Genomic DNA, 25,441 nt, shown 5'->3' on the forward strand with positions numbered 1-25,441 from the left:
AATATAAACTAACTTTCTCGCTTCGTCACCGAGTTCCTCCGCTGAGTTCTCCGCTCGAGTGTGGGTACTCTGAGCTACAGGCAGATGTAGCTGTCGCCAACAAGTCTTACCTCTGCCCTGTTAGACTTCACATTAACCTCAAGATGTTGAGCTGCAAAAAGTAGGAACATGGTAAACTTTGAATGTTTTAATGTTGCTGTTGATATTTCTTAATCACCGTGAGTCTGTAATGTTTGAAATTATGGGATTCTGCAGATGTGGTGTGCAGTTCTTTAGGTGGGAGGACTACCTTCTTACTTTCAGGTATGTGTGCAGGCACTGCTTTGACTTTCGGAGTCAAAAAAAGTCAAACTGCAGAGGGTTATTTACTGGATTTTTAGAATTAGTGAGACTGTAAATTATGTCATCACCTGCACTAATTGGAGGTCACTAATCCTGGCATGAGTAAACAAATTAAAGCCCTCAAACTAACTGAGAGAAAAACGGACTGTTTTTTCTTATTTAGTGCAACAGCTCCTCAAGTACTGAAGCATAGTGTAGCATTCATCTGGCTGAGCCATCTCTTCTTATATTTATAACATTTTCACACTGTGCTTGAGAGAAAACACACTTGACTGACTGCAATAATATTCAAACGCCACTAGATGTCCCCCTAATGCCTCTAATCATCCAGCCTCTGTGTTGGTCTTCTAGTTCCGCCTGTTTTCAGTGTGGGTGTAGCCTATGGGGCTTGGAGATGGTACTAGGGCTTGCTCCAAATAAAGCTTCAGCATGGTTTTCCTGAACACCAGCCTGAAACTGTGCCATAGGCCCTCTTCAGTCAAACATGGCACAAAACAGGTGGCCCATCAGAATTGTAAAACAGGAGCCAGTAGCAAAACTGTTCGGCATTGGCAGAGAAGATTTGGTAAGTTTTTCATGGGCGCAAACATCGCACTCATCTCTGCTGCTCAACCAACAAATGGGTTGAGCAGCAGCATCGTTTGAGTGAAAAGGCAGGGCTCTAGAGTGCGACCAATTTCTCAGCGGTGCAAAAAATAAAAAATCGAAGATCCCCATTCAGCTAAAAAACAAAAAAAACAAAAGTCTCCTGCAACTCTGATAGTCTCCATGTGATCAACAACAACAAACACACATTATGCCCATATCTTGGTCTAAACCAATCAGAAATAGTCAGGGGCGGGACTTCTCTGATTGGCCGTGGTCCAGATATTTCTGTAGTTCTTCTTGTCTACATTTGAAAGTGCGGACGGATAGATGGAGGTGAGTAGCTTGAGTAACGCAATATCGATTCATTAAATCCTGAATCGACTTTTAAGTATAAATGTATTTTTGTCAGAAACGCCAGAATCTCAGGTTAAAGCTCACAAAACTATTTCAACAACCACCAAACAGCTAAAACGGTAAATGAGAGCAGGTTAACGGATTCGGCATTTAAACGTCAGAATCAGAGTCAGTGAGGTGTCGGTTTTCTGACCTAACGGCGCGTACACGGACACGCCGTCGGGGCTGAAAGTCGAAAGCACAGATCCTGATGCGGGTCCGCTCTTTGTGTTTACATCACTTTTTGCGCTAGATTCTGATGCTGTAGGTTTTTTTTTTCACTCTCCAACCAAAACTGACTGAACCAGCAGCAAAAGAAGATCCAAACCATGCTTCACATTTGATAAACATCGTCACGAATTCGTTTCGTTAAGGCCTGATCTGTCTGAAATTCATAGCCAGTGCTCTGACACAGAGCCATCAATCTCTGAACGCTGAAAAAGCAGTGTATCCAGAAAGCACATTATATGCTGCGATAAATGCGCTGCCCAAGTTTCTCCTCTCCCCACTGCCTTTAAGCAGCAGTCAGCAGCAAACCGGTCGTCAGAAGAGGCCGATGTGATTATTAAGTTTAACGTTGTCTACAATATTGCCAAATAGTGCCAAAAAAGTGCCAAAGCACTTTAAACACAAGCACTTTTTAAGTAACTTATCCTTCTTGTAGAACTGTGCTCCAAATAAAGAACTTTGTGTTGACAAGATTGTTAGTTAATCATTTACAAATCAATAATGTCTGTATGGACAGCAACTTTAAAAAAAAAAAAAAAAAGTGCACATGCTTAAGCAATGGGGTTGAAAAATTTGGGTGCACCTAACTTTTGTTTTGTGCTGGTGCACCTAAGAAAAAAAGTTAGGCGCACCAATGCAGTCGTGGCAAAAAGTTAGTCTAGAGCTCTAAAACGGAAAGGTTGTTGTTGTTTTGTTTTTGCCAAGAAGCACTATTACAATAAAGAAATAATCAACCACACACAAATTTCCTTACTTTTATATTCAGCTTATATTTTACTGCAGATGAAGAATGTAAAGGTGAGAGTAAAAGTGTTCCTGTATAAGCAGAAGTTTTAAACAGCAAGTCAAATCTATTTCTGCTGAGAAAACATAAATGAGAGACGGTTTCAAAACATGAAGGGGAAACAGGAAGAAATGTCACTGAATTCTAAGGTGAGACTCACATTTATATGCAGTGAGTTATCTCTAACTTCCTGATGTTCTGCTAGATTTCACTGAAGACATTGAAAAAAGAGGAACTCAAGGTATAGCATCACTTTTACGACAGTGTTTTTAGTAAATTGTTGATGAGCAGCATTTACAGGGTGTAAACCCACTTCCCTTTGGGGAAGGTTTTGTTTAAAGTTTGCTTGGTCATCTGGTTCCATTTACTGCTGCTGTTCTGTGATTTTTGAGTCACTTGAGTCTTGTGATTGTCGTGAAAAAAGCTGAACTTCTGTGTCTTCTCCTTTTAAAGTTATCATTGGAGATGATGCTTGAGACTGACACACCGATACACGTCCACAGACGTAGACCTCAATTTGCGGTTGTAGGTAAGAACTGGTGCCACGCTGACCTCAGCAGGACCATCATCAGACAGATGACTTTAATATGTGTTCTGCTTTTGCCTCAGGATGTTTCCAGGTGATTTTGTTTGCCATGCACATTGCTCAGCTCATCATTGGTAAGCACAGGTGCACTCACTGTTAGACAGATGTAGACATTTTCATAAATGTATACAGTTAGGTATTTTTCTGTGTCCTAAAAGGAGCATTGAACCTCCATGACTGTCCCAGGCAGCCCTTTATTCCCATCTACCTGCTGGTGATTGGAGTGGTGACCTTGCTGTTCTCCATCCTTCAGTGTCGCCGCATCCGCTGGAGCGCCTGTAGCTGCCTCGTTTCACTCTTCGTCTTCTGCTGGTTCATTGCTGGTAAGCTGAAAAATGGAAGAAAGCAGTTTTGTTTTTGTTTGTTTGCTTCCCAGAAAGCAAATGTAAGAGTCAGCATGTAGGTAAAAAACTTCCGACATTCTCACCCAATTAATTCCTGATCTTACTGCTTATATGTTACTTCCACTGGTTGCCTTGGTTACCTTCCCCAGACCACACTATTTATGTGTGTTGCTGCATTGTTAAATAAACTAACACTGTCTGCACTTCAGTCAAATCTTGATTGTTTGATTTTAAATTCACTCTGCTGGTGAACAGAGGTAAATCAAATAATATGGAATCCATTGATTTCATGTATGAAAGTTCTTGGTATCGGCAGCACCAATCAGCACCAAAAAACCAATAAAGCATGTGAGAGAAACAGATATAGAATAGAATAGAATAGAATAGAATGCCTTTATTGTCACTATACAGTTGTACAATGAGATACAGAGCATCTCCTACTCAGTGTGAACATGCTGGGGGGGGGGTACAGTTCTGCAGCGCTATATACATATGGACAGTATTAACATATGGAAGAAGATGTGTATATATATATATATATGAAATGTACAATTTACAAGCCGTAAGTAATATGTAATAAATAGTGTTATGTATGTACAGTTGAGTTATTGCACATAGAATTGGTATAAATAGTGGTGGTCCATAGAGGAAGTGGGAAGTGGGGGGCTGTGTTATCGGTGCATGTGTGAGTTCAGGGTGGTTATCGCTTTGGGGAAGAAACTGTTTTTGAGTCTGTGGGTTTTTGTGCTGATGCACCTGTAGCGCTTCCCTGAGGGAAGCAGGCTGAACATGTTGAAGCCAGGGTGGGAGCTGTCCTTGATAATGTTTGCTGCTCTGCTGAGGCAGCGGGAGGAATAAATGTCCATCAGGGAGGGGAGAGGGCAGCCGATGATCTTTTGTGCTGTCTTGACTACACTCTGGAGCCTCACTCTATCTGCCTTGGTGCAGCTGCCGTACCATACCGTGATGCAGTAGGTTAGCAGGCTCTCAATGGACGAGCGGTAGAAGGTCAGCAGCAGGTTGGAGTTCAGCTTGTACTTCCTGAGGACTCTCAGGAAGTGCAGCCACTGTTGGGCCTTCTTGACGACCGCTGAGATGTTTTCTGTCCAGGAGACGTCAGCAGAGATGAGGACACCAAGGAACCAGAAAGTGTGGACCCTCTCCACACACTCCCCATTGATGTAGAGGGGGGCCAAGTCAGTGCTGTGTCTCCTGAAGTCAACAATGAGCTCTTTGGTTTTCTTGGTGTTCAGTGCCAGGTTGTTTTCTGAACACCATGCTGCCAGCTTCAGGACTTCCTCTCTGTAGTCTGCCTCGTCTCCCTTTGAGATGAGTCCGACTACCGTGGTGTCATCAGCAAACTTGATGATGAGAGTGTTGTTGTGGGTCGGACTGCAGTCGTGGGTGTAGAGAGAATACAGGAGGGGGCTCAGCACACAGCCCTGTGGGGAGCCAGTGCTCAGTGTGGGAGTGGAGGAGAGATGAGGGCCGAGTCTCACAGTCTGGGGCCGGTTTGTGAGGAAATCCTTTATCCAGGCACATGTGAGAGGAGGGAGGCCAAGAGTGACCAGTTTGTTGATGAGGATGTCCAGGATGATAGTATTAAAGGCTGAGCTGTAGTCCACAAAGAGCATTCGGACGTAGCTCTGCCGCTGCTCTAGGTGACTCAGCACAGCGTGGAGGGCTGTGGCGATGGCGTCTTCTGTGGATCTGTTTGCACGGTATGCAAACTGGTGGGGGTCGAATTCTGGGGGGAGGTAATCCTTGATGTGTTGAAGGACTAGTCTCTCAAAGCATTTCATGATTACCGGTGTGAGGGCCACAGGGCGGTAATCATTCAGGCTGGAGATGGGAGACTTCTTCGGCACTGGGATGATTGTGGCTGATTTTAGACAGGATGGGATGGCTGCCTGATCCAGTGAGAGGTTGGTAGTAGTATAGTAGGTGTACCATAATAACAAACATTCATCATCATTGTGTTAATGAATCACACAAGTGCACTGCAAAAAGGAAATAAATAACAGTCATGAAACTCTTCAATTCTATATTAAACATTTTATTTTTGCTCTGTCTTTCAGGAAACGTGTGGATCTACTCCGTCTATGAGCCCAGCTACAATAAGACAGCGAGCCCGGATATGTACTGCAACAAAACACTCTACCTGTTTGCCTTCTGGACCATGAACCTGAACTACATCCTTTTAGGCTTCTTGCTGTTCTGTCCCTGTTGCTCATGCTTTTTTGTTTTGCCTTTATGGATGGTGGCATATATTGATGATTGATGATTAATGATTTTTAGAAATAAAGATTTAAAAGGTTATCTTATGTCATGTCGTAATATGGCACGTTCATCATTGGCTGATGTATTAACAGGTTCCTTTCATGTGAGAATATAAAAGTAAAGACATTTATGTCCTTGTATGCTGTTGTATTATTTCAATGTTGCCTCTTGAGCTTCGCTAGTTTTGTGTTTCTTTAGTATAAAGTTGAATGTCTTTTATTATTCATGTTGCTCTTCTGGCAGCTCTCATTCACTAACTTGTGCTGGGACCGTTAGTCGAAGTAGTTTGGACTTTCCAGCAGTAACGTTGTGACTTTAAGGATAAAGTCACACGCAGTCATGGTCAGAGTGGTTGCATACATACAGGTGTCAGCACTGGTTTTTAAACAATGATATTTGGGTGTCTCAGCAGAACATTCTTTTGACACTTTTTATTTATTTAGGAACATTTTTATGCAACAAGATAAAATAAAAAAATTAAAAAAGAGAAAAACAAAAAACAGAAACATTATGAGGTCACGGGAAGATAACATATGCCCGTACATACATCTGCACATCCACACATACATATGTCAGCAAGTTCGCATTACTAATTCTATGTATTAAAAGGTGCTGCCACAAGCTGTAAAGTCCAGCCATTTTCTCCATCGTCTCCTTCCCAAGTCTCCCTGCAGTCGCAGAGCGAAAGTCATACATTCCATCAATTTGACGTCTTCCACTATAGAGGTAAAAAGAGATACAGTGGGAGGATCTTTACAGAGCCAGCGTTTTGTTATGGCCTTCTTCGCAGAAGCCAAGAGAACTCTCAGAAGATAAACATCATCTGCAACTAAATTGTCTGTAAAATATCCCAGATACAATGAAGTAAATGTACAAGACACGTGGAATCCCAGCACCTCTGTAATTATCTTTACAACTTCCATCCAGAAGGGTCGTATGAGTAGGCAGGGACCAGAATATATGACCGCAATCAGCCATGTCTTCCCCACAATTCCTCCAGCAAAACGCAGGTGTAGCACTGAATCTAGACTTTTGTTTAGGCGTCATGAAAAAGCGTATAATGTTCTCTCAGCAGAACATTCAAAGGTAAACATCTGTAACTTGCTTTATCCAAGTCGGTCTGTAGAACATTTTTTATGAACGAGTGCATTTATATAATACTGTAATAATTCAAAGAAAAAAGTGATGCTATTCCTTAATTTTTTGTGGTTCTCAGTCAAGGCCACACATCTATATTAGAGACTCGGGGGAGGAGACACGCAACCATGCGAGACAACATGACAAAGGATAAAGAGACTCTAACAAGAGATACACTCAAGATAACGAGAAGAGGAACCGGGTGGGAACGCAGCTTAAACTGAACAGAAGACAGAGAACAGCAATCACCAAAATAAAGCAGAAAGAGAGACTAACAAGACTAACTTGAGACAAGTAAGCAAGAGAACAAGATAGACAAGAAGAAAAATACAGAGACGAGACTGGAGGAACAGAATGATTAAGGAGAAAAGGAGAGTAACCAAATACTACATCACCAAGACAAAGACATTAAACATAACATAATTAAGAAAAACAAAAAACCCCAAACAGAGACTGCTGGGGGATAATAAGGACATCAAGGTAAACAGAAATATGGTTTATATTACAGAAGTAAAACTCAAATGATCCTCAAACCCCCAGAAAACTCAAAAACCCCGAGTCCAAGACCCAGGGACCAACACAGGTCTGTATATGAAGCGTGTCACAGAAGAGCCAGAGAGTAGGAGTGAGCTATTGTACAAGCTGCTCTATCAAGAAGTTTGGCAGCTGTTAGTGTTGCATTTTGTTTTATGTTGAAAGGATTTGCTGTCACGTTCATCAAAAGGAGCTCAAAGCCACATCTTGGATCCTGTTACTTGAATCGTTCTGTCGCTCTGCCTTTCAGCCTCAGATAATTTTATTTTGTGTCTCAATAAATTATGTTTAGTTATTGAAATACATATAATTTACATGACAAACATTTGTATTTGTTATCATTAAGATCAAGGACTTACATAGGGGAAACATTTCATTTGAATGTTTAGAGTCAACAAAAGGAATTGGAACAAATGGTGTGTTTCTGTTACAGGCTGCTAGTAACAAATTGTGTCTAAAGACAGATTTTTAGAAATCTAAAATCAAAACCTTAAATTAACAGGACTAGAAGAAAACCTAAAAATTTTAATTACATTAAAAGTGATAAATCTTATCAACCCCCAAACCAAGGGGGTTGATATGAAACCAAGCTCTGTGAAAAGGCTACTGTGGGGTCTTAGGTGTGAGTCTGTACCGGGTGTTCACTGCATGTCATTCCCCACATTTTCCTGCCTACTTTACTCACCTATCAAAACTACAGGCTAAAAAGCCCCCCCCCCCCCCCAAAAAAATCAAATCAGTAACCACAAAAACTCCTCTTCCTCTCAGTGCCATGAGAGCAAATGTTAAAGTGAAAGACGCTGTAACAGGAAGCTTAGACAACAACACTTTCACACATACCCACAATAAATATGACCAAGTTCTCAGGAAATCATTATTTTCTTTGCTTCACAGACGGCACACAGACAGGTAGGGCTTCAACAGACTACTTAATGCTATCACATAACATACAAATCAAGCTTAAATGTGTTAAGTAATACTTACTTCTGACATTCTTATCTTTGATTTATCTGACATATACAGACAACTTGAGAATGTCTCACAGCTTCCTTTGTGTCTCTGTAGGTTTCATTACTAGCTAGTCATGATGCCAGAGAGTGATAGACCTCAACACACTTGCATACCTCAACCAATAAGTAAGAAAGTGATTTTGAACAGTTTTGCACACATCTGCAGCTGCTGCATGGCGTCCTTTGTGAATGAAACCATATCGTGTCTGCTGTTCGTCAGATTTGATCTCCATGGTATTCTTCATCATGTTTGATGTTCGGGGGATAGTTGGTAAGTGAGAGAGGCACTATAATCAGACTGAATTTAACTACATTAATTTAATGTGTTGGAAATAAAATTTGAAAATTGAAATGACATAAAATAATGAACTGTGGAACAGCAACTTCACAATCCTCATTTTCGTGTTTGTAGGATTTGTGCACACTAATAACTGTCCAAGGGCGCCATTCATCTCCATCTATATGTTCCTTTGTGGTCTCATAATCGTCTTCTCTGTACTGAGCTGTTTGAAGAACTGGTGCAATATTTTCTGTTGCTAAATGAACAGACTAAATGAACAAGTAACTAAGAAATAGAAAATAATCCTCTCGATGACAAAGTTAGGATTTAGTTAAAGGAGTGGCTGATTGCAGATTCCTCTTAGAAACACTGGTTACAGTAATGTCACATATAAAACTCTATCCACCAGTTTTTGGGGTATTTTATGTGCAATCATAGCAACACCTACAAAAAAATAGAAATAGAAATAAACAAATAAATAAATAAATGTGCAGAACAAAAAGAACTCAAATCTGACTTCTAGACAGCATGCTCATTTTTCCTTCAAGTCATTTGCACCACTTCTTCCAAGTCCAGCAAAGAACTGACTGCAATAACATTCAAAGACCACTAGATGTCCCCCTAATTCCTCTAATCACACAGTCCTTGACGCCTCCATTTTGATTTCAAGCATTTATTTTATTTTATTTTATTTTATTTATTTATCACACCAGCCTTCGTCATGGCTGTTGTTACTGTACTTGAAAGGATGATAGCATTACTACTACTACTGATAAGAATAAAAATAAACATCATTACTCCTTCCTGATCAATTTATCCAGCTCCCATGCTGCTCTCCCAGCAGACCACAGTAAAGTACGCTGTGCTCACCGCAGCTGACTGATGGAAAATCAACATCACTTTGCTGCACACGTTTAAGGATCGCGGCTCTTACTGCACATCACCAAATCAGCGAGCGCTCCGCCCAGCCTCACACACTGTGTCCAGTCTGTCAGATAGTCAGTAATCCATGAGATTGTGCACGTGTTTACTGACGCTTCCTGTTGTCTTCCTCTAAGTGGCAGCAGCTGAATCTAGTTAAACGTATTTGAGGAATCAAAGGTGATCAATAACTCTAGCAGCAAGCAGATGATTGCATCATCCACTGACAGATTTGTCCTGCAGAGCATCAGAGATGTTTTCATCTGTAGCCTTGGGTGGTTTAGCCTCTCCAGCACCTTCACCAGATGTGGTGTGAGGGTAGCTGGTTGATAGCCGTTAAGCTCTGATGGTGCTGACTTCTTTGAGTAGCAGATCCCAATATTTGAAAATCAAAAAGTCGGCTTATTTTCTTTAGTTCGATACATTAAAAAAAAACCTTTTATAGTCTTAGTGATCACTCAAAGAGCTCACCTGTGGGAGTTATCACCTCTGCCAATGAAAGATGTTGCTGTGTGTGAAGGAATAATGTGAGAAAGAAAAGGCAGCGTTGTTTGGCCTGTTTGAACTGATATGAGGATGGATTATTTTTATACTTGTGTTGAAAGAATGGATTCAAAATTGTGTCAGAATATGTTTGGGCAAAATGAATAAAAACTTCTCAACAGATGGGCCATGTCACATAAAGTTTATTTACTGTAATATGCCAATAAGAAATCTGAGTGTACCCAGTGTAAAAATGCTCAGTTAGTGCCTGATGACCTGAAGAAGATGTGGATGAAGCTGCTGATGTCTTGTTTTTCATCATCATCCTCCATTACTAATGCTAGCTGCAGCTCTGTCAGTGAATTTGGATTTCAGGCTTGAATATCGTACACTCTTTGGGTTTTAGATATATTTTCTGATTGACCTGGTGTTTTATCAGGTTTTATGTGTTGCCATGGTTATTTTCTGAGAGCGTTGTCAAGTTATGAAAAGTTTAAACACGTATGAGACAACTTGTAGCTCACCGCAGTTGTCTTGCCATTTTTGTTTGTTGGTCTTCAACACATCAGAGGATCGCTGCTCGCTCCTCTAACACTCTTGTTCTTCCTCTAATCCAGACGTGTTCTGGTACCAAAGTTTGACACCAGCTGATTTATTAGTATGGACGGTTGGTACCCTAAAAAGTAGTGTTCGGTATAAAACCCTACTGTTTCTACTGTTGGCGTCTCCTTCTTTGTAAGTCAGTCTGTGTGGTTGTGTTAGTCACTCTGGCACAAACAGCACACCAAAGCTGATCCAAGTGTTCAGTGGGTTTGAGGTCAGGACTGCAGGCAGGTATTACCATCCAAACCCCGCTCTGTCAGGGCGAGCGCTGTAGCGATTGCCACTGGTTTCAGTCTTGTGTTCCCAGTGATGCGGATGCTGATGCACACTATCACAATGACTCAAACCTTCGCCTTAGTCTCTGTCATGGTATCTGTGTATCTTCACTGATGTCTGCTCGTCACTTATCCATTTTTTTAAATTTAAAAAACAGTAACTGTAATTCAGAAAAAAAAGACAGATTTCATGCAGTTTTCATACATGTGACAAACTTACGATAAAACGAAAACATACCTAAAGTAGGAGGAATTATCCTGGAATTTTGAACTGTTTGACATTTGCTGCACAGAACCAACAATACCAGTAAACAGTTTGGGGTGTTGTTCTTTAAGGAATATGGCTGAAGGACAAGTATTAAAGTGAAAGTCCCTGTAAAAGGAAGTTTAGACAGCAACACTTTCAATCTGACTACACTACATATTGCCAAGTTCTCGTGAAACCGTTCTCTTCAAAGACAAAGTCCCGTCAGACGTGCAAACAGGTAGGCCTTAATCCAATCACTTAATACATTTAAGGTTTATTTGATAACTATTTGATATACATTTATATACATTTGTTATTCTCATCAGATTTTTGACATGCTGTATGCTCAGTATCATTTCATTTTCACAGACTAACGAATAACTGTTTATAATTTGCCATACTTATTCTAGACTTATCGTTTCTTTTACCGGACATATACACAGCTTGAGCATGTCTCACAGCCCTGTTTGTGTCTTTGTAGGTCCATTTATAAGTAGTCATAATGCCAGAGAGTGAAAGACCTTATTTCACCTGGATACGTCAAACAATAGGTGAGAGAATGACTTAAAATGTTTTTGCACACGTCTGCAGCTGGGGCTTGGAGTCATTTGTGACTGAAATCACTTTGTGTCTGCCTTCCTTCAGCTTGCACCTTGCTGGTCTACCACATCATGTTTTTTCTTCAGGCGATCGTTGGTAAGTGAGAGATGCTCCATATTCAGATTGCATTCATTTGAATATATTTTATGAAAACAATGTTTAAAAAATGAAATAACCAAAATGTTTTAATAACCACTTGACCCTCTTTATTTTCATACTTGTGGTTTGCAGGATTGGTGCACATTAATGATTGTCGAATCGACCCCTTCATCCCCGTCTATCTGTCTGGTTATGGATTCATAGCCGTGTTCTGGTTGTGGTCTAAGAGGTGGTGTGGTATCATCCTTTGGTCTGCATCCATCGCCTTCGTCTTTGTGTGGTTCATCATGGGTAAGTGTTATAAATTATACAGTTTCTTAACAGTGCAGTACTGAGAAATATTACACACAGCCTGCATAGCACAAAAAAGCAACAACACGAAGGTGAAAAAAATCAATATTTCTCTAGATAAACCCAGAGATTTTTAATTAAACTTAAAGCAGACCTAATATTAGAAGATATGAAATGAAAAAGTGGACAAATATCCCTGTTGCTGCTTTGTGCTTGCTGGAAGTGTAAGAAGTTTCCATCACTCTTATTTCCTGTTACATGATCATTGTTTTAAATAATAAAGTTATTGTAGATGCAAATAATCTTCATGAGATTATTATGAGTGAACATCAGGCTTCAGGCTGTAATGAATGCTAATTAAAAAGAAGAGTCACAATTCACAAACTGTGATGTGTGGTTTTCTGCTGCTTTCAAGTGGCTGAAATTCACTGGTGCAGCTTTTAGGAAGAAGAGCTTTGAAACTGAATAGAAATAAATAATTGAATAATTAATTCCATGCTCCCTCTGTTCTGTGCCTCCCTCTATGCCTAGTGTCTTGTCCCTAGAGAAGGTTTAGTCTGCTCGGTTTTGTCTCCGTATGTCGTGTGCTTGGTGTTAAATCTGTTGTGTCCACGTCTCTGTGTCAAGTTTGCTTTTCTCTCATGCTTCCTTTTTTATTTTGACAGTCTGTCCTCGGTGTGCGTAATGTCCTGTTTTGCACACCCCCCCCCCCCACCTGTCTCATCTGTGTAATTGGTGTCAGCCGTGTCTCCCAGCTGTTTCCTCTTGGTCCTGTTCACCTCTTGCATTTAGTGTCTGCGTTTTTCCCTGCTCATCGTCTTGTCGTACCCTCATACTCGCCTGTGTGTTCCGTTCCAAGGTCTGTTCCTAGCTTTACCAGTTTAGTTGTCTGCTTTGACTTATAAACCTGAGTTCTTTGGGTTCACATTTCGTCTCCACGAGTCTGCATTTGGGTCCTCTTTTCCTGCCTGCCGCACACAGACCATGACGGTAGCCAATCATGATCAAGCTTTTTTATCTTGATTCCTTTATATTTCTCCAGGTACCATTCGCATCTACTCCGCTTATCAACCTGACTACAACAAGAACACTAAAGACCCCGATCATTACTGCGACAAGACGCTCTACCTGTTTGCATTTTGGACCACCAACCTGGCCTTCGTCCTGTTAGCTGTTCTTGTTTGCTCGTATTCTTTAGCTGTGTATTATCTGATAGACATTAATGATGATGAGACTCAAACGCTGCTTGGGGATAACCAAAATAATGCAATGTTTATAGTTTATTTTTTTCAAAGGCAAATCTCATTGAGACATGAAGTCTCAGTTTCAAGAGCAACCTAAACATGACTGAATCAAAATCATAATTCAATTACTTTAACTTATGTACAGCCAATTCACAACAATAGTAAAAACAGCTTAAAATGCTTTGTATCAAAAAGACCCCACAATACTAAAACTCCCTTTTAACTTAATCACGGGAATCCCACAAGCATCCTTGGCTTATTGCAGCATAACTAAGGGAAGATAAGGGTCACCTGATCCAACTATAAGATCAATCAGAAAAGATAAGCATACAATTGATCATAATTAGTGATTAATCATTATAATTATCTGTGTTTTATGTACATTTGGAGCTTATTGCCCAATATTTTATCTTGGTTAATACGGCAACATGAAGCTTTTGCAATTACCATGTAAAATTACAATAAATGATTTATGTCTAATCTTTTTCCCCCCTGATTTATTGAACCCTCTTTCCTTTGAAAAGTGTATATGATGTAAATTTTATGTATGTTAATGAAATCCACGAGTGAGTTGTGTTTTATTTACTTGTAAATAAAAGAAAATAAGAATAACATGCTGTTTTTTTTTATTAGCCTTGTTGTATCTTCTTCAGTTTTCATATGTCATATTTGATGCATACAGATCATACAGGTCATCAGTGTGATTTTTTTCCCCCTGAAAAACCGAAGGAAATTGCTCAATACATTTATAAACAATTTAAAAAGACAGTGGAATTCAGAGCAGCAGAAATGAGGGAGAAGTGCCTTTAACCTCAAAAATATTCTAAATTCAGAACAGTCATTTTATCCTTAAAGTTTGGCCTGTTTGAAATGTACCTGTTTGTTCAGAGATGATACCAAGAAACACCACAAAAGTTTAAAGAATAACTATCTCAGATGGTGTAAAAGCTGAATAAATGTGTGTGAAGTAGTGTTTCTGTATATAGTTTGATGGGAACTTATGGAAACTCTGTTGTGGCACATAACATGCTGTGCCAGCTTTTCACACCAGAACTGACTCGTGAAACTGAAAGCAGGCGATACTGTTTGATGGTTTGCTCTTTGGTTTGGTCAGTTTTTCTTACAGGGGAAGTCGTTCTCTTCACTCTCAAAGCAGTTCTCTAAAAGGCATTTTTCATTAGACCGACTGTACAAAATATACAAAAACAGTCAAAACCTTTTTCACATTTGTCAAAACATGAGTGTAGCCTTAATGCAGAATACATAATTTTTCAGAAACAAAAAATAAATGTGAAGGATTTGTTTTAGACTTTACAAAATTAATAAAATGAAGAAAAGCAAAATAGAGTCAAATTAAGCTACATGCACCAAAAAACGAAGAAAATATAAACAATCTAAGAACACAGCACCAACCACTGTACTGTTCAGTAAAGTCACGCTACATACATTCAGCATCCACTTTATTAGGTACGCCTGTTCTACTGCTCGTTACAGTAATCCAAATAATCGAATCAGCTTTCCGCTGCATTTCAAAGCATTTAACTGAGAAGTGCATTAACACAGTAACCAAATATCTTTAGTAGTGAAGTATGTGTAGAAGCAATGAGAATGTGAAAGACTTCATCATAAAAAAGGAGCAATCTCTCTCTCAGGGCAATAAACCATTGCCAGGGGACATTATGAGAACAGAACAAGACTGGTTACGAATGCCAACTACAGAACGGAGCAATCATCAGTCGCCCCCTCTGCATGCATGACATCAAGCTGTATGACAGGATTGAATGAGACATCCCTTCACTGATCCACACGACCAGGATCTACGGCTGTGACAGTGGAATGTCATTCGGACTGGAGAAGAATAGTCGGATGGTAACGAAGAGAGGGAAGAGAGTCAGAAATGAAAGGATCGAACTACCAGAAGGCAAAATTGCAGACATTAAGACAGCTACAAGTACCTGGAATTGCCACAGTCTAATGGGAACCATGAACCATGCTAGGAAAGCTGCAACCACCAAGTACCTGCAGAGGGTCAGGCAAGTCCTGAGGAGTCAGCTGAACCGGAAGAACAAGATCCAGGCTATCAACAGCTACCCTGTGCCAGTGATCAGATACCCTGCTGGGATAATAAGCTGAGAAGTGCATCAGCACAGTAGTAAATATCTTTAGTAGTGAAGCATAGTTACAGTAAAAGTGTGTATAAAAACAATGAGAAAAGTTCATGTAGGTGTGGAAATGCAATACTGATTTGGGAACACCATTAAGAGTGCTTATCATGACTTTTCTGCTTTGAGAATTGCAATGAGGCAATCGAGAAAAACCATGACACATGCTTTTATGCTTTTAGTGGTGTGTTATTTTCATCAGCATTCATTAAAAAAAAGCCAAACACATACCTAAAATACAGAGAGCAAATCAAGCAAATCGTTCCCAAATCTTCCACCTCTTTAATGTGTGTGATTAAATTTAGATGGGCAGATTTTGTACTCATGCTTACAAACTCATTTGAGAGTGAACATCTGTTTTGTTCGTCTTCCTTCAGCGTGCATCTTGGGGATGTTTTTCATCTTAGTCGTGGCTCAATTGACAGTTGGTAAGTGAAAGAAGCAGCTCAGTCTGAATGAATTCATCTTTTACTGTTGCATTGACTGTTTGTAGACAGTGTGTCCCACATTATTTCAATAGAAATAATAAAATAGGGAAAATAAGACATAAGAAATAGCAAACATACATGAACGTAAAACTATATGAACAAACGTCCATTTATTCTTATTGCATTTATGTAGTGATGATAATGGGGAACTTGTCTTTGTCCATTACAGCATGAATGTAAAACTAATTAGTTATATAAAATATAAGCATCTAGCATGTCCCAAGCTGTCACACAAACACACAGACTGCTTCACATTTTGTTTGTTGGGATCTCATTGGGTATAGCAATAGATGTGCTCAGTGTAAAGTAGACCAAACAAAAATTATTGAGAAAAAACAGAGCAGTGTAACAAATAATAAGTCTATCAGGCAGTGTACTCAGTTTTGGTCATACTTTGTCCTTGTTCCCCACAGGTGGGCTATACGAGCATGACTGTCCAAGGGAACCCTTCATCCCCACTTATCTATGTGGACCCATGATTGTTGTTGGGATACTTGGAACAATAGGGGTGTGCAACTGGATCTGTTTCTTGTTAACCAGCATTTTCTTCTTTGGCTGGTTCATTGCTGGTAAGCATAGCAATACTCGGTTTTGGACAACATAAGAAAAATTCTGATTATAAGTATTATAAGACTGAGATGATTATAAGATCATCTCAGGCTCCACCCACCAGGATTATATAGACAGTTACTAAAAATATGGAGCTGCAAATGAGTATTATAGGTTCTTTCAAAGCAAAGTATCTAAATGCAAAGGAATTTTGTGGAGGGATGAACAACTTGGATCTGAGAATCACACATATTGGTTTGAAAATAAAAATTGTCCAGAATTATCACAGAAAATTAGCTTTTCTCAATGCTTAAACATTTTTTCATGTAACTTTAAACAGATACAGAATCTATAAAGACTTGGTGCTGAGGTATAACATCTCATTTGGAAATTAGTTTATGTTCTGATTTACTGAATAAAATAATTTTTGTGACTGAAGTTATGACAATAAAACTTTTTCAGTTTAAAAATGAAAGCATTATTTCACTATTTTTTAGTCTAACCAGACATTACTACATTACTACTTTTCTTTTACTTTATTTCTAGGCAAGGCAAGGCAAGGCAAGTTTATTTATATAGCACAATTCAACAACAAGGTGATTCAAAGTGCTTTACAGAGACATTAAAAACAAAAACAAATAAAAAGCATGATTTAAATTTGATTAAAACAAGCAAGCAAACAAACAAACAAACAAACAAACAAACAAACAAAACAGTATATAAAATCAAATATCAAAACAGGAGATAAAATCAGAACAGTAGATAAAATCAGTAGTTAAAAAGTAGGTTTTGAAATTTAAACTTAAGTGTGGATTTGGTGCTTTATTCAAATGCAGCTGAGAATAGATGAGTCTTCAACCTGGATTTAAATAAACTGAGTGTTTCAGCTGATCTGAGGCTTTCTGGGAGTTTGTTCCAGATATAAGGAGCATAAAAGCTGAATGCAGCTTCTCCGTGTCTGGTTCTGACTCTGGGGACTGATAACAGACCGGATCCAGATGACCTGAGAGATCTGGAAGGTTCATACTGGGTCAGGAGGTCACTGATGTATTTTGGTCCTAAACCATTCAGAGCTTTATAGACCAGCATCAGAACTTTAAAGTCTATCCTCTGACGGACAGGTAGCCAGTGTAGAGACCTCAGAGCTGGACTGATGTCGTCCACTTTTTTGGTCTTAGTGAGGACTCGAGCAGCAGAGTTCTGAATGAGCTGTAGTTGTCTGACTGATTTTTTAGGTAGACCTGTAAAGATGCTGTTACAGTAATCAAGCCTACTAAAGATGAATGCATGGACTAGTTTTTCCAGGTCCTGTTGAAACATCAGATCTTTTATCCTTGAAATATTCTTGAGGTGATAGTAAGCTGATTTTGTTATTGTCTTAATGTGTTTTTCTAAGTTTAGGTCTGCATCCATCACTACACCCAAATTTCTCGCCTGGTTTGTGGTTTTTAGGTGTATAGATTGAAGTTCTCTGGTGACCTGTAATCGTTTTTCTTTTGCACCAAAGACTATTACCTCAGTTTTATTTTTGTTTAGCTGGAGAAAATTGTGTCACAACCAGTCATTAATTTCCTCAATGCATTTACTGTCACGCCTGGTGTGGCAGGCGTGTGGAGATTATAGAGAGGACCCAAAAGGCGGCAGCTCTGGTGCAGGTGAGTCTTTATTTACACGCGTGGGTACAAACAACAAAGGCAGGTGAACAAGAACTGAAAAACCTAAACTGGGAAGAGCTAACAAACAAACCTGAAACCTTGGGTCGAGAAACGGAGATGCAGGGAGAAAACACGAGAACACGGAGGGGAGCAACACAGACGAACCAGCAACGAGGACGAGTGAACACACACAATAAATACACACCAGTAATCAGGGGGATGGGAAACAGGAGGGAACACACCTGGGAGACATAACAGCTGACGAGGTGGGGGAACGTAAACAGGACACACTGACATAAGACACAGACCGTCACAATAAAACAGGAACTACACATACAAGGACACGCACGGGCCGAACAGAGTAAACACTAAACAGAAGAAGAACAGAACCAAAATCACACTAAATAGAAAAACACAAGACGCTGGGTCACACGGACCCAGGATCATGACAGTACCCCCCCGGCAAGGGCTGGCCCCAGACAGCCCAACACAAGAAAACAAAACAGCCAGAAAAACAGAAAACCAACCCGACCAGGGCGGGCGGCGGGGGCCCAGGAAGGAGGGCCCGAAGCAAACAAAAACACAAGCACGAGAAAGTCAAAAAATAACCAAAAACAAAACACGAGTCCAAAACCAAAAGAAAAGAAACACACCAGAGCACAGGAAAACAGAACACCTCAGGGGGCCGGCCGTAAGGATGGCGACGTGGACACAGTTCAGGGGGACGGCCAGGGGGCCGACAGCACCGGAGCCCAAACAGTTCAGGGGGCCGGCCGTGCAGACGGCAGCGGCGCCGGCGTGGGCACAGTTCAGGGGGTCGGCCGTGAGGACGGCAGCGGCGGCGACGTGGACCCAGTTCAGGGGGCCGGCCCGGGGGCCGACAACACAGGAGCCCGGACAGTTCAGGGGGCCGGCCGTGAGGACGGCAGCGGCGGCGATGTGGACCCAGTTCAGGGGGCCGGCCGTGAGCACGGCAGCGGCGGCGATGTGGACCCAGTTCAGGGGGCCGGCCGTGAGGACGGCAGCGGCGGCGATGTGGACCCAGTTCAGGGGGCCGGCCGTGCGGAAGGCAACGGCGGTGATGTGGACCCAGTTCAGGGGGCCGGCCGTGCGGAAGGCAACGGCGGCGACTCAGGTGAAGGCAGTCCGGAGGCCGCCCACGACGGCGATGTCGCCTGGCCCGTGGCCTGGAAAGCGGCCAGTTAGCTGCAGACCCAGACGGGGCAGGACCAGGCGACGCTGAAAGCGAAGACACGGAGGCAGGACCAGGCGACGCTGAAAGCGAAGACTCGGAGGCTGGACCACGCGGGGCTGACTCGGAGGCTGGACCACACGGGGCTGAAGACTCGGAGGCTGGACCACACGGGGCTGACTCGGAGGCTGGACCACGCGGGGCTGACTCGGAGGCTGGACCACACGGGGCTGAAGACTCGGAGGCTGGACCACGCGGGGCTGACTCGGAGGCTGGACCACACGGGGCTGAAGACTCGGAGGCTGGACCACACGGGGCGGCAGCAGACGACGCTGAAGACTCGGAGGCTGCAGCTGGCGTAGCTGATGAGGCTGCAGGCGACGGCGTGGAAGCCGGAGACGAAGGCACTGCAGGCGACGGCGTGGAAGCCGGAGACGGAGGGGCTGCAGCTGGCGGCGGCGTGGATGGTGAGGCTGCAGCTGGCGTGGATGGTGAGGCTGCAGCTGGCGTGGATGGTGAGGCTGCAGCTGGCGTGGATGGTGAGGCTGCAGCTGGCGTGGATGATGCGGCTGCAGCTGGCGTGGATGATGCGGCTGCAGCTGGCGTGGATGATCCGGAGGCCGCCCACGACGGCGATGTCGCCTGGCCCGTGGCCTGGAAAGCGGCCAGTTAGCTGCAGACCCAGACGGGGCAGGACCAGGCGACGCTGAAAGCGAAGACACGGAGGCAGGACCAGGCGACGCTGAAAGCGAAGACTCGGAGGCTGGACCACGCGGGGCTGACTCGGAGGCTGGACCACGCGGGGCTGAAGACTTGGAGGCTGGACCACACGGGGCTGAAGACTCGGAGGCTGGACCACACGGGGCGGCAGCAGACGACGCTGAAGACTCGGAGGCTGCAGCTGGCGTAGCTGATGAGGCTGCAGGCGACGGCGTGGAAGCCGGAGACGAAGGCACTGCAGGCGACGGCGTGGAAGCCGGAGACGGAGGGGCTGCAGCTGGCGGCGGCGTGGATGGTGAGGCTGCAGCTGGCGTGGATGGTGAGGCTGCAGCTGGCGTGGATGGTGAGGCTGCAGCTGGCGTGGATGATGCGGCTGCAGCTGGCGTGAATGATGCGGCTGCAGCTGGCGTGGATGATGCGGCTGCAGCTGGCGTGGATGCCGGAGACGGAAGCGCTGCAGGCGGCGGCGTGGAAGCCGGAGGCGGTGGCGTTGCAGGCGGCGGCGTGGAAGCCGGAGACGGAGGCGCTGCAGGCGGCGGCGTGGAAGCCGGAGACGGAAGCGCTGCAGGCGGCGGCGTGGAAGCTGGAGACGGAAGCGCTGGAGCCGGAAGCGCTGCAGGCGGCGGTGTGGAAGCCGGAGACGGAAGCGCTGCAGCTGGCGGTGGCGTGGAGGCCGTGGATGAAGAGGCTGCAGGTGACGGCGTGGAAGGTGAGGCTGCAGCTGGCGGCGGCGTGGAAGCCGGAGATGGAGGCGCTGCAGCTGGCGGCGGCGTGGAAGCCGGAGACGGAGGCGCTGCAGGCTGGACGGATCCCTTGGATCCTCCAGCGATGGCAGGAAGCAAAGGCCGGACGGGCCCCTTGGACCCTCCAGCGACGACAGGAAACAAAGGCCGGAGCGGTCCTTCGGACCCTCCAGCGGAGACACGAGACAAAGGCCGGAGCGGTCCGAAGGACCCTCCAGCGGAGACACGAGGCAAAGGCCGGAGCGGTCCGAAGGACCCTCCAGCGGAGACACGAGGCAAAGAGTCCACTAGCCAACATAAAGGCAGCTGGCAATGCACTGAGCACTGGCTTTGCCCAGGCAACGCTAACACGGAGGAGTTCTCTGAGGGCTGCTTAATCTTCAGGGGTCCAGTAATAGCTGGGGGGTGAAACCTAGCTTCTGGGGAGGCCCTGGAGTGCATTACTTCGCCTGAAGCAGCCAAAGCGCAAGAATCTCCCTGGATGGAACTTAGACTTTCTCCCTGCATAAAGTGAGTGTGTGAGACTGGAGCTACGGGGGACACTGGAGCCTGAACTGAAAGAGGCACTGGAGCCTGAACTACAGGTGGCACTGGGGCCTGAACTACAGGAGGCACTGGGGCCTGAACTACAGGCGGCACTGGGGCCTGAACTACAGGCGGCACTGGGGCCTGAGCTGCGGGTGAACCTGGGAGCACTGGAGACTGCACTGAGGGTGACGCAGGGAGCACTGGAGACTGCACTGAGGGTGACGCGGGGAGCACTGGAGACTGCACTGAGGGTGACGCGGGGAGCACTGGAGACTGCACTGAGGGTGACGCGGGGAGCACTGGAGACTGCACTGAGGGTGAAGCGGGGAGCACTGGAGACTGCTGCGGGGCAGCTAACTGAGCTACTGGAGGCTGGGCAAGAGTGGCGGAGCGAGGCTGGGACGAGGAGGTGGGGAGTTTGTGTAGCTCTGAACGTGGAAGTCCCAAGAACAAAGCAAAGGATTGCAGCGGAGTAAGCCCAGTGTCTTCCACCACATAATCCTTCTTTCGCCGCTGCTTGCTCCTCCTGCAGGGCCTGACTTCTGAAAGCAGCGGTGGAGTGACACCAGAAAACTGAGCTGAGAGCGGCTGCTGAGCAGGCGATGAACTGTTCTCATAATCATCTGCCGCACAGAAGACAGCCCCAGAATGAACAGTCAAATAGTCCGAAAACTGAAAAGAGTCCTCACTCACCACAGCCGGCGAATTAGAAGTCCGAACGTCCGGCTGTGGGGTGGCGCGCCGGTGGCGCGATCGGCGTTTCCTCCCCGCAGATGGCTCCGACGGGCCGGGCAAGATCACATCCGGCGAGTCGGGCAGCGAGGCAGGAGTGGCTGAGAGAAGGTAAGGTGTGCGCCGGAGAAAAGCCTGCATGGTCGGAGGAAGAGATTCCAAAAGCCATGGCAGGCCAGAAAAGAGCCGTTGAAGCCGGCTTTCAACAGCGCGGCGAAGCTCATACGGAGGGTTCTCCAGCCATTTCCCGAGGAGGATCTCCACATTATAGGTGATGTCATCTTGGAGCTCCTCGGACGGATTGAATGACGCAGGGTCCATGGTGGCTGGTTCATGCTGTCACGCCCGGTGTGGCAGGCGTGTGGAGATTATAGAGAGGACCCAAAAGGCGGCAGCTCTGGTGCAGGTGAGTCTTTATTTACACGCGTGGGTACAAACAACAAAGGCAGGTGAACAAGAACTGAAAAACCTAAACTGGGAAGAGCTAACAAACAAACCTGAAACCTTGGGTCGAGAAACGGAGATGCAGGGAGAAAACACGAGAACACGGAGGGGAGCAACACGGACGAACCAGCAACGAGGACGAGTGAACACACACAATAAATACACACCAGTAATCAGGGGGATGGGAAACAGGAGGGAACACACCTGGGAGACATAACAGCTGACGAGGTGGGGGAACGTAAACAGGACACACTGACATAAGACACAGACCGTCACAATAAAACAGGAACTACACATACAAGGACATGCACGGGCCAAACAGAGTAAACACTAAACAGAAGAAGAACAGAACCAAAATCACACTAAATAGAAAAACACAAGACGCTGGGTCACACAGACCCAGGATCATGACATTTACCAAGAGCCTGTACAGGGCCTCGGTCTCCTGGTGACATTGTGATATATATTTGTGTGTCATCTGTGTAGCTATGATAGTGTATTTTGTTGTTCTTTATAATCTGTGCCAGTGGGAGCATGTAAATGTTAAACAGAAGGGGTCCCAAGATGGAATCTTGGGGAACTCCACATGTGATACTTGTCTGCTCAGATGTGAAGTTACCTATTGATACAAAATATTTCCTGTTTTCTAAGTATGTTTTGAACCAGTTTAGTACAGTTCCTGAAAGACCTGCCCAGTTCTCCAGTCATTTGAGTAATATGTTGTGGTCAACTGTATCAAATGCTGCACTGAGATCCAGTAAAACTAAGACTGACATTTTTCGCCACATTCTACAGGTAATGTGGCGATCTTCTCCATTTATGAACCAAACTACAACAAGAACACAACAAAAACTGATCCGCACTGCAACAAAACGCTCTACCTGTTTGCATTTTGCAGCACCATCCTGACCTACGTGCTGTTTGCTGTACTCTTTTACATTTTTTGCTGCTGTAGGGAAAAACAGGCTGATGATAAAGAGGCTCTGCTGCAGAGATAAAAAGAAAAGATGGCTGACATGAAAACATAAGCACACACATCAGATCACAATCAGCATGTTTGGCGGTATTGTGATTTTTCTTGATCACTTTGGTGCAAATATCAAACCAGAAATGTTATTTTCACTACTCTTAATGCACTTCTCAAATTTGTAATACATTTCATTGATATCCTAATGCCTAATATAATTGTTTCTACACATACTTACAAGTACAGAACATGCAAGTACAGAAATGGTGAAAAGTTTTTATTCATTCACCACAGAGTTGGATTGACTGACTTTTCATGTTTTGACATATTTGAAAAAGGTTTTATTTGTTTTAGTGACTCTGTGTTATGCAACTGAGAAGTACATAAAGTTGGTGAGAAACTTTCCTTAGTGCCAAAGTGATTGAGAAAAACTGTAGTGAGTGCTTTTCGTGTGTGTCTCACGGACAGTATGTTGGCAAAAGTCTTCACTCACCCTTATGTCTTATGTACTTTTAGCAACCATAATACAGCAACATGTGTTTAATCTATTGATCTTTTAGGGAAATATGACAATGAGGTTTAGCAATTAATGTTGTTACATTTAATCTTCTAAAATGATTTTATTGATCTACTCAAATAATACCCGATGTGTAAACATCGTCGGGTATTATTAATAATATTTTTATTGTTTGTCAGGCTTGGTGTTTGCTGTGTTTTACCACTATTGGTTAAGTTGTTACAAACTTAGAGCTCCTGGAGTTTCCCAAAGGAATAAGAATGTCAGGCTGGATTGTCAGAAACTAGAACACAACATATGGAGAATATTCATTTGATGAAGTCATGCAGACAAAGCAAGAAGCATTCAGTCAAAATGTCCATTAAATGGTTATGTTACATTAAGATGAAACTGTTTTTATATTTGACTTCTTTGACGATCTTTTTAGTGATTTCAGAGGATTATTGCAAAAACAGTGCCAGCATTTTGTTGTTGAGAGGTTTGAGGTTTTCTGAATGTAAACAAAAATGTTGTGTGTTATAAATCATAGCTTAATGAAATCCATGTGTGAGCTTCTTAATTTGGGAATATTCAAGCTATTCAGTTTTTGTTTATCTGAAAAATAAAATAAATAAAAAATAAACAGCTGTTCTTTCATTTAATAGTCCTATTTTTTATTTTATAGTTTAGTACCCTGTTGTATCTTCTTTATTCTTTGTCAGTTTAATAAATTGGCAAAATATTTTTTATAATGAACCAGAAAATGTGTCAATATGGAAAGTGAAAACAAGGAAAGTATTTTGGAAAAGCAGACAGATCTCAAAACCTCAGACAGGGAAGACTCAGTGGTTTAGACCAAATAAGTGGAAGTGCTCTTAACTTGAAAAAAGTCATTTTATCCTAGAAGTTCGGCCTGTTTGAAATGTCCAAGGAGCTTTTAAAGAAAGTGACTGGACTTCTTTAAGTTTGAAACTTTCTGTCCAAGCTTCTCAGACTACCATGACCTGGGATGACTGAAAACCCCCACAGACTGTTTGCAAAGTATCTACAAGGGATGGGTACCGGTTCTGACATAAACGGTAGTAACCAGACCGAAAAGCAGCGCACATTTCGGTGCTTTATTTTTCCTGAGATGTCATACACTTTGGATTCTAGCCAATCATTTTACCTTTGCAAGCGTAGTAGGCGGGCCCAGGTACGTACGTTCTTTTAGAGCAGAGCTACAGATTAAAAATGCCCAAGGCGAAGCGGTCAGAAGTCTGGCTGTACTTCACAGCAAAAGATGCAAACTCAGCAGCCTGCAACAAGTGCTTTAAGCTGATACTGTGTAAAGGAGGTAACACCTCGTATCTGATGAAACACCTGGCGACGTATAGCATTTTGTTAAAAGCCGAGAAATGATAGCTTGCTGCGAGACCTCACACCGTGCACATCTACTGCGGGTGTGGTGCCTGTTATCGGACCGGAGTTAGCAACATCCCCCAAGAACCCGAAGA

The 25,441-nt window shown here is 43.4% G+C and overlaps 2 protein-coding genes across 4 annotated transcripts; both read left to right on the forward strand.

Annotated features, from left to right (window-relative positions):
• The first annotated feature begins 803 nt into the window (after nt 1-803).
• On the forward strand, nt 804-5,584 carry LOC116330750 (transmembrane protein 272-like). 2 transcript variants are annotated; one of them, XM_039609851.1, is made up of 5 exons: nt 804-907; nt 2,789-2,864; nt 2,945-2,995; nt 3,080-3,244; nt 5,344-5,584. In XM_039609851.1, the coding sequence occupies exons 1-5, from the start codon at nt 827-829 to the stop codon at nt 5,544-5,546; spliced, it is 576 nt and encodes a 191-aa protein (XP_039465785.1). In that variant the 5' UTR covers nt 804-826; the 3' UTR covers nt 5,547-5,584. The 2 variants fall into 2 exon arrangements, with proteins under 2 accessions (XP_039465785.1, XP_031609037.1); XM_031753177.2 differs by lacking the exon at nt 804-907 and adding an exon at nt 1,185-1,263.
• A 5,274-nt stretch (nt 5,585-10,858) lies between these two features.
• Nucleotides 10,859-13,884, forward strand: LOC116330746 (transmembrane protein 272-like). 2 transcript variants are annotated; one of them, XM_039609852.1, is made up of 5 exons: nt 10,860-11,273; nt 11,517-11,586; nt 11,681-11,731; nt 11,867-12,025; nt 13,068-13,884. In XM_039609852.1, exons 2-5 carry the CDS (start codon nt 11,538-11,540, stop codon nt 13,364-13,366), a joined length of 558 nt encoding a protein of 185 aa, XP_039465786.1. In that variant the 5' UTR covers nt 10,860-11,273; nt 11,517-11,537; the 3' UTR covers nt 13,367-13,884. The 2 variants fall into 2 exon arrangements, with proteins under 2 accessions (XP_039465787.1, XP_039465786.1); XM_039609853.1 differs by lacking the exon at nt 11,517-11,586 and having other exon boundaries at nt 10,859-11,273; nt 11,627-11,731.
• Nucleotides 13,885-25,441: the final 11,557 nt, after the last annotated feature.

This window comes from Oreochromis aureus, linkage group 3 (assembly GCF_013358895.1).
Source record: "Oreochromis aureus strain Israel breed Guangdong linkage group 3, ZZ_aureus, whole genome shotgun sequence".
In the NCBI taxonomy this organism is placed as follows: Eukaryota; Metazoa; Chordata; class Actinopteri; order Cichliformes; family Cichlidae; genus Oreochromis; species Oreochromis aureus.